General features: G+C 46.9%; 1 protein-coding gene across 1 annotated transcript; it reads right to left on the bottom strand.

Moving 5' to 3' along the window:
• Window positions 1-290: 290 nt before the first annotated feature.
• LOC125915532 (natural cytotoxicity triggering receptor 1-like) lies at window positions 291-7,995 on the bottom strand. The gene is made up of 9 exons (XM_049621461.1): window positions 7,765-7,995; window positions 7,497-7,532; window positions 4,713-4,997; window positions 4,004-4,291; window positions 1,936-2,055; window positions 1,812-1,854; window positions 1,689-1,726; window positions 1,377-1,429; window positions 291-1,290 (listed from the first exon to the last, which is right to left on the bottom strand). The coding sequence occupies exons 1-9, from the start codon at window positions 7,796-7,798 to the stop codon at window positions 1,144-1,146; spliced, it is 1,044 nt and encodes a 347-aa protein (XP_049477418.1). The 5' UTR covers window positions 7,799-7,995; the 3' UTR covers window positions 291-1,143.
• Window positions 7,996-8,338: the final 343 nt, after the last annotated feature.

Raw genomic sequence — 8,338 nt, 5'->3', positions numbered from 1 at the left:
AAATTAAATTCCAGCTTAAAGAAGAATGTTTAAATGTATGCACCATCATGCAGCTGGTGGTTGCCAAAGGAGAGTCTGAACCCAGGTGAGCTCATCTATTCCAAAGTCTAAACTCTTACCTGATAGCCCATCCCACCAAGTGTCAACCGTCCCTCCCTCCCCAGCATCATCCACATTGTTTCCTCCCCTCGGTTATTTCCATCAACGAACACACATGCTCAATCCCCCACTACTTCTCGTACCCCTCACTCCAAACCACCTCTCCGGTTCTCACCACACCTGCTGTTAGCTTTCTACTTTACTTCCTTTTGTCAAAAGTTACTGAAAAAGTTATTGTTCATACCAGCGTCAGGGCCTCTCCTTCTCATTCACATCTTTTTAAAAACTATGTCCTATTTATTTTAATTGCATAACTGAAAAAGAGGAATTCATCAAAATCAGGTGGAAACCATAAATCCCCCCTCCAAATGCCCTCTACACCATTCCCCTCCCCAGGAGGAACCCACCCATCCTGTGGCCAAATTGGTTGCAACTTGGTTCCCTCACAAAGAAGCTTCCTTATTCAGTTTCAGTACTTTGAAGGCTTCAACTCTCAGCAACACCTAGAACATTGTACCAAAATGCCATTAGGAATGTCCTCTGTGCCCAAACTGACTCTTATTTCTTGACTTCTCCTTGTATTTTATACCAATGAGCGCTCTTTAAACATTCCTAGACATTGTGTCTGCTCAGTGACCCAAAGCATCCTTACACCTGTTCCAGTGGGTCACCCCCTTTGCTTTCCAAGGGTCAGATCATGGGCTTGCCTCACTCAGTAAATCATGAGTCCTTGAGACTAAAAACTATATCTTCATAATATGTATATCCCCATCACAGATCCAAAGAAAGAGTTGACTTTTGTAAACATATCTTGAATAGGCAACTGAATGGGTAAATATACAAGGGACCAGGAATCTGTTGAGAGATATTTGATGGGACCCAGAATTTCTTGACAGTTGACAAGTTGACTCCAGTCTTAAGTCCTTGGGGAGCTCCAAGGTGATGGCTGATGTTGAGGAACATGAGTAGGACACCCCATGGAGCTGACCTTCTTTAAGGAGCACTTGAACACTGGAGTCTACACAGCCAGTCCTGGCTCTAAACTCAGGACAAGTTGAGGGTGGCATACACACAGGGCTGGCCAGAGGAATCCTCATGGGTGTGGGAGAGTAGCGTGTCCACGTTCCCCCTAAGGGTTTCCTGGTGTAGCTGAGCATAGGTCACCTCCTGAGAGTCTTCCACTATGGGGACCTGTCAGCAGGGAGGTACAAAGTGAAAAGAGAGCACCTGTGGAAGGTTACTGGGGCCGGAGAGTAGGTAGGTAAGGAGAGACTCACCTGCATAGCCATCTGTCTGTCCTTCTCAGGCTGGATGTCGTCTAAGACATCATCTGCAAGGAAAGATGTGGGGGTAAGCCTCCAGAAAGAGCCTTAAAACTACCCAGTCCTATAATATGTATGTGTGTGTGTGTGTGTGTGTGTGTGTGTTTATTTATTTCAGAGATGGTTGACTGAAATAGGGAAGGGCAGTGATGTCATGTCCAGTAAGGTGATGCCCCCACCTTGTCTGCTTCCTCCAATTTGCCTTCTGTCTTCCCCAAACACATCCTTTCCCCACCCCAGCTGTTCCTCCTTCTCACTCCCCCTTACATTGATTTTCTTCCTGGAAATCCATGACTGGGAAGGAGCTGAGAAAGAAAAGATAGAAGTATTAAGACAAGTCTGAGAAATAAGGCGGAAGGTTTTCTACTGGGGGAGTCCAAATTTTCCTACCTCTTATACTTCACCTGGTTCTCGGTCTCACAATCAATGTTCCCTAAGGAGAGTCAGTGATCAGAGTCTCGGTAGGGGATCCACCAAGCCCTCTCAGGTTAACCGTCCCACCATCAGGACATACCGTGTTTGACCCGATGCCAACATTGGTAGAAGAGAAAGAGGAGGAAGAGAAGAAGTAAGACAACGATGGCCAAGATCCCAGTCACAATGGGAAGGTGTCCATTTCCAGGAGCAGGTGGATCTAGGAATTAGGAAACAGTAAAGGTCTGTTTTTGAGCTCTTGCTGGATTAATTTATCCATTTAATAAACATTTAACGTGTGCCTTCCCTACATGAGGCAAGTTATTGGATGTTTGGGAAACCATAGTAAACACCCCCAACAATAGAATCTATGGTCTAGAAGTATTTTTACACATAGAGATAAATTATAGGGCAAAACCATTTATGCCGAATTATATTTTTAAATAAAAGGGTTTCTTTGGGGATAAGCCCTGAAAGATAAGAAACACCCAGATCTCTGAGTGCAGGGAGAATTGCCTCTAAACAGAGGGAACAGTGTAACATAACCCAACTCAGAGGTGAGAAAGAGCCCATACACAGAAGGACGGGAAGAGTGGCTCAGAAGAGTCTGGGTTTAGGTCTAAATGTAATAGTGAACCACAAAGGGATTGACAAGCAAAGAGCTATGTATTTTTTAAATACTGCATTTTTCTGTGTGACACATGGATTTAAGGAGCCAGGTGGAAAGATAAGGCATCAGGGAATGTGCTGCAGGGTGTGGCTGTGTTTTAACAATGGGGTGGTGGGAGTGGTGGGAGAAAGAAGGAAATGGACTTGAGGAGTTTTCGAGGATAGAAATGATGACAGTTGAGGTTTGGTGATGGAGTATGTGGGCACTGGGAGCAGAAGAGGAGCATCAAATATTATTAGTGACCTGATCATTGGAGAGGATGAATGGACCTTACTGTGATAGGAAGACCAGTATAAGGAGGAGATTTTGAGATTTACTGATTAAGAGCCTTCCTGAGATGCTTAATAGGTATCTGAGTAGATGTACAATAATCCATGGATATGAAACCCAGAGGAGCATTTTTGATGGGAGTGATAAGTTAGCAGCCATCAGCAGATACTGAACAACTAAAATGTATTATTTTTATTCTACACAGCACCCTGCCTGCAGGCTGGTCATGCACAAACTTCTCCAGTCACCACTACCCCCTTCTCTACTCTATCCCTGCCATTTGTTTCTCAGGTCCCTGCCTCCTTGTGTCCATCTGTCCATCCCTAATTCATGCACCCTCCCACAACTAACCTGTAGTTCCCAGAAGGCACCAGGCATGCTTGTCTCACACCTGTGTGTCTATCCCCTCTGCTCCCCATGCTCGGACGTGATCCCCTCCCTTGAAACCCTGAAAAGTGTCAGCCAGCCAGGAAAGTTATGGCTTACAGAACTCCACCCCCATCCACCAAGACAGCTGAGCTGCCCCTGTCTGCAGCGCCCACAGCCTTGTAGGATCTTGATCATAAGCCCATCTTGGACATTCTTCTGTAAATTTTCTGCATTCTCCATTGTGTTGGTGGCTGATGAGAGACACTCCTATGGTCCCAGAATCTTTTTTGGATGATGCAGGTCTTATGAAAATAGTCTTGGATGAAGAAACCAATATGGCCCTTCCTTTCCCTTTTCTGTCACTATTGCCTAGTGATGATACTCAGTCACCCACTCACCTGCAGGTGGAACTGCCTGAGGAAATGATCAAGGAGGGTGTAAAGGATGACCACGTGCCCACACACCCACCACGCACTCTGCTTCTCAAGAACCACCACCCCAGATCACAGAGCACTTTCGTGTAGATGGTTAAAGACCTTTCTTCCCAAGGAAAATCTCCCTATATCTATGCCAAGTTGTCCTAATAAATACTAAGTTTCAGGGTCTCTACATTGAATGGAGTGATCTTAGCAGGGGTCCTTTTATACAGTGCACAGGAAACCCCTTTTCCTCATCCCCAGGAGGTGAGAGGCAACTTCTACCAACTCCACTTTGACCTCAGTCTGTACTTTCCGATTGAATATGTTCTTCTTTCCAGCTTATCTTACAGGCAACGTGGGAGAGATTCCCCACCCCAGACATCACAAGGGACATCCTTGAGCAGAGCGCAGAGGGCTAACAGTCCAGCCTCTTTCCTCACCTGTAACCAAAAGCTTAACAGGGTTGCTAGGCAGTGACCAGCTGTGAGGGTAGATTTTAGAAGAACCATAGCATCTATAGATACCCCCATGGGCAAGGGTCACAGGAGAGATCAGGAAGGTGTTATGGTCCTGACGTAAAAAATCCTGAGGAGAGACATTCCTTCCATCTTTAGTCAAATTAAAGATTTCATAGTACTGAGATGTTTCACAAAGGAGTGTCACATTCTCTCCTGAGGTCACATTGGGGTCTGGAAGAGCAGTCAGGGAGGGTGTGTCCTTGTATACGCCTGGAAGAGAAGAGAGCCTCTTAACATTATCAGGGACCCACACACAACACCACCATTCTCTTGTTGGAACCTAAAAGAAAGAAGGGAGAAGTAGGTTGAAATTCAACAATTGTTCCTCTACAGGGATTATGAGGACAAGACAAACACTTTTCCATTTTCCCACAACCAGAGACCAGGCAGTGGCCATATATATGGAGGGGGAGCTTAGTATCTGTCCCCATGATGACAGTCCCCTGGGGACTCCAGCCACCTTCCTGAAGAGATATGGGACCACATTCAGAACACAGAGATTTAGACCCAGATGGATAAGGTGGGAGGGCAGAGACAGAGGGCAGGGGTCCTATGATAGGGACACGTCGGGTCTAGGGTGGTGGGCAGCAGAGATAGGAGCTAAGGATGTGCCCTTGGGGGTGTCTCTTACCTGTCACCACCAGATCCAATGGGTCACTGCGTCCTGACCAGACTCCTTTCTTCCAGTATATACAGTAGTAACTTCCTGCATTGATGTATGTCACAGACTGGATGGAAAACGTGGAAACTCCCTGGGATCCATCTGAGGTTCTGTCGTACCGTGAGATGAAAGTTCCTATTCTAAGTAGCTGCCATCTGACTACTCCTGGAGGTCCCCTGCAGTGGATGGTCACAGAACTGCCCTGGGGAATCACAGTCCCGGGCAGTGCCCAGATGGAGGGCTGGGGTAATAATCCTGGAAGACAAACGGGACACGAACCCCAAACATGCTGATGTCAGGAAACACCTTTTCTCCATCCCCAGGAGGCGAGAGACAAGTTCTATCAACTCCAGTTTGACCTCAGTCTGTACTTTCTAATTGATTTAAGTTCTTCTTTCTGGCTTATCTCTTAACTCAGGCAAAAGGTCTGGTGGGCAAAGCATCCCATGAAGGAAACAAAAACTATCTCCTCAAGCAATAAAGACCCTGTATGACTGACCCCAAGGCAGTGATCAACCCGGCCTTTACTGCCCAGCTGCGTGGCCCCACCAACCTCTGCCCCCACTTTCCTTATATAAACCTGGAAGTTTCTCAGTGCCCTGCAGACAGTCTGTGACATGTTAGTGTACTGTCTTCTCAGGGTTGGCCTCCCTGAGATAAATCCCTGTCCACCACTGCTTATGTCTCTGCCTTTGGAGTTTGTCAGTGGTGAGTGGCTGAACCTGGTCTTTTAGGGACCCCCGGAGCCAATATTTGAAATCCTTGCCTGATGAAGGTGATTTGTCTCCCAGGACCCCACACTCTTGATTTCTGTCCTGCACACACTTCTCAGTCTGGTTCGCTGTTTCTCATCATCTCCAAGCCACTAAACTTTGGGATGCCTCTGGGCTTGGTCCTTCAATCTGTTTTTCCTTTCTGTATGTACTCACTCCTGGGTTGTCCCAACGTGGCTTTCTGTCATCGGTCTATACATAGACATCTATATACCCATAGATACTCGTGTACTATTCCTGTGTGTCTCACACACACAATATAACCACTCACCAGAACTCTAGACTGATTTATCCAACTGTGAACTTCTCATGTACACTGGGAATTTTCAACTAGTTGTATCCAAATTAGAGTTCCTGATATATCCCCCAAAGATCCAATCCAACTTAGTCTTCCCCATCAATTTAAGAATAACTGACATTCCTTGGCATCATTGCTGACTGGTTTCTTGCCACTGCTGTGTCCTATTTGGAAATGAACGCTGTGGGTCTATGTTCTTATCACCTGCTGTTAGCACCCCCGGGGTTGAGAAACCATTATTTCTCATCAGATCACTGCATTTACTTTGTCCCCTTCTTCTACAAAACTCCCCAACTGCTCCCCATGCCCTCGTGCAAACACCAAAGGCTATGATCCTGTTTAATAAGTCCCATTAACTCAGTTCTCCACTCACAGCCCCAATAGCCCCATCTCGTTCTGAGTAACCTCTTGCCCTGCTCTACCAAGCTCTTGGCTCCCTGATCTCACCCCCCCGACACACACACACGCGCGCGCATGCGCGCGCGCACACACACACACACACACACACACACACACACACAATATTCTCACTCACTGCCCATCCTCCAGACCCACTGGCCTGCATCTAGATGACCAGCCTAGTTAGTTCCACGTCAGCACAACCACATCAGCATTTGTTTCCTGCATGTAAGGGTGTTCTCCCTGATAGCTTCTGCCTCCCTTCCCCGCTCCAGACTTTAGTGTCCACATGGGAATGCCTTCCTCCAATGCACCTCTCCCCAAACACACACCCTCTGGGCGCCCCTTCATTCTTCATGTTTCTCTTTAGCATTAAACACCTCACATGTTATAGATCTTGGTTATCTATTTTATTAGCATTATTTCCCTTCAGTTGGAGGGCAAAGACATTTTTGGGCATTCAAAGCCCTTTCCTCTGACACAAAGTACAATGTGGAGGTCACACCATAGGCTCAGTATATCTGCAATATGAAGGAATTAACTTACCTCTTGGAGGAGTTCTAAGATTAAAATAAGATAATGTATGCAAAAGCTGAGAACAACACTCAGCAGGGGCAAAACCCCAATAAGTTTTATGTGGCCATTATTAATTTTACACAATGGTACCTCATCTGAGGCTGTTTTCTGAACTTGGCATGCCTTGTATCTTAACTGGTGCCACACTCTGTCATTATTTCATGTTACAAAGGAGGAGGAACTCAGGGCTCAAGTACAGGAAATTACTTGCAAAAAGTCACAAGACTACCGAACGTTGCGGTCTTTGTTCTGCTTCAGGTCTGTCTTCTGAGCAAGGGTGCCATCCTTGTGAGCTGACCCCTCCTTAAAGAAGGGACCCGGAAGCAGCTGAGGGGTTGCCCAATGGAAAAGGACACCCAACACACCCAGTAGGCAACAGCCTCAGATCCACTGGGGACATGAGGCAAGCTCCCCAGCTCTCTGCGTCTGCCTTCTAAGTGCCAGCCTTGGCTGTGTTTCCTCTCAGCATTATTAAAGGACCTGGAGGTCCCCTTCTTGACTCAGCCGTGCTGATAGGGAAGAGTCAGGCAGCCGGAAGCTTTCTGGAGAAGGAAAAAGACTTTCCGCCAAAAATGGGTGTGATGATGCGAATTTAAAAATTAGAACTGAAGAGGGTTAGTGAGGGGATGACACAGGTTGAAAGTTGGGACTCAACCAAAGCTGCCTAAGCTCAGCCCATGTCAGAACTGCTTAGGAGGAAACACTCACCATTTTTTGCCCAAATCCTTTGTTCCAGACAAAACACTGAAACAGAGAGAGACCTGGTGAGAGAGGTCTACCCTAGAAACCAGTGATCCCCAAACACCTGATACTGGACACCAGACCTGCGTTCAATAGGAGAATGGTGACCCTACAGGTGATCTCTCTATAACCAACTGGCCCAGGACCTCCCAGAGAAGAATCCCATGGAAGGGACCTCCGTGTCGGCATTCTCTTCCCCTGCCACCTCCCGCACAACCCCCTTTGCAACACTCACCAAGTCCCAGCAGAAAAGTGAACCCCAGGGACATAGCACTGGACCCACAGTGTTCTCAGCAGGACCCACCCACGGGTGGAGCAGCCTGGGGCTTTGAGCCTTCACACAGCATGATGTGCACCTGCTAAACACAAAGAGCAACTGCTGCTTTTGCAAGACATGGCTCTGCCTTTTGACCCTCCACCGGAACACTGGACTCAGGCAGGAGCTGCTCTGTGGGTTTCCTGCTGTAATCTCAACAACCGCAAAGACGTTGGAGATGTGCGTAATGCTCCTAACAGTGACCTGTATTTCGGCTACCAGATGTTGAAGGAGGTTTAACAAAAAAACAGAAGTGAGAATCTAATATGTGGAAGTCAGTGAAACTGTTATGGATGGAGCTACAGACCTAAATCAGTCTTGAAAATTTGGTGGAGGGTAATGTAGAGCCAGGGAGTATGTCTGGGAGACTTGTGGACGTGGCTTCTCTGTAGCGATCGTGTGTGTGAAAAGTCATGGAGTCAACTAAGTCATGGAGAAAATTTTTCCTGAATTACTGCACCTAAGAATGAAATCTCTGAGGGGGCAATCATCC

Source organism: Panthera uncia (assembly GCF_023721935.1).
Source record: "Panthera uncia isolate 11264 chromosome E2 unlocalized genomic scaffold, Puncia_PCG_1.0 HiC_scaffold_19, whole genome shotgun sequence".
Lineage (NCBI taxonomy): Eukaryota > Metazoa > Chordata > Mammalia > Carnivora > Felidae > Panthera > Panthera uncia.
Note: the sequence above shows the minus strand (reverse complement) of the source record. Positions and strands in the feature narration are given on the sequence as shown.

Bases quoted from the DNA above. Each gene is read 5' to 3' on its own strand.
- LOC125915532 (XM_049621461.1), bottom strand. From the start codon at position 7,798: ATGTCCCTGGGGTTCACTTTTCTGCTGGGACTTG. The intron at 4,292-4,712 runs GTAAGAGACACC...CTTCTCTTCCAG, and splicing joins ATTGGATCTGGTGGTGACAG to GCGTATACAAGGACACACCC. The intron at 1,855-1,935 runs GTATGTCCTGAT...GACTCTCCTTAG, and splicing joins TTGGCATCGGGTCAAACACG to GGAACATTGATTGTGAGACC.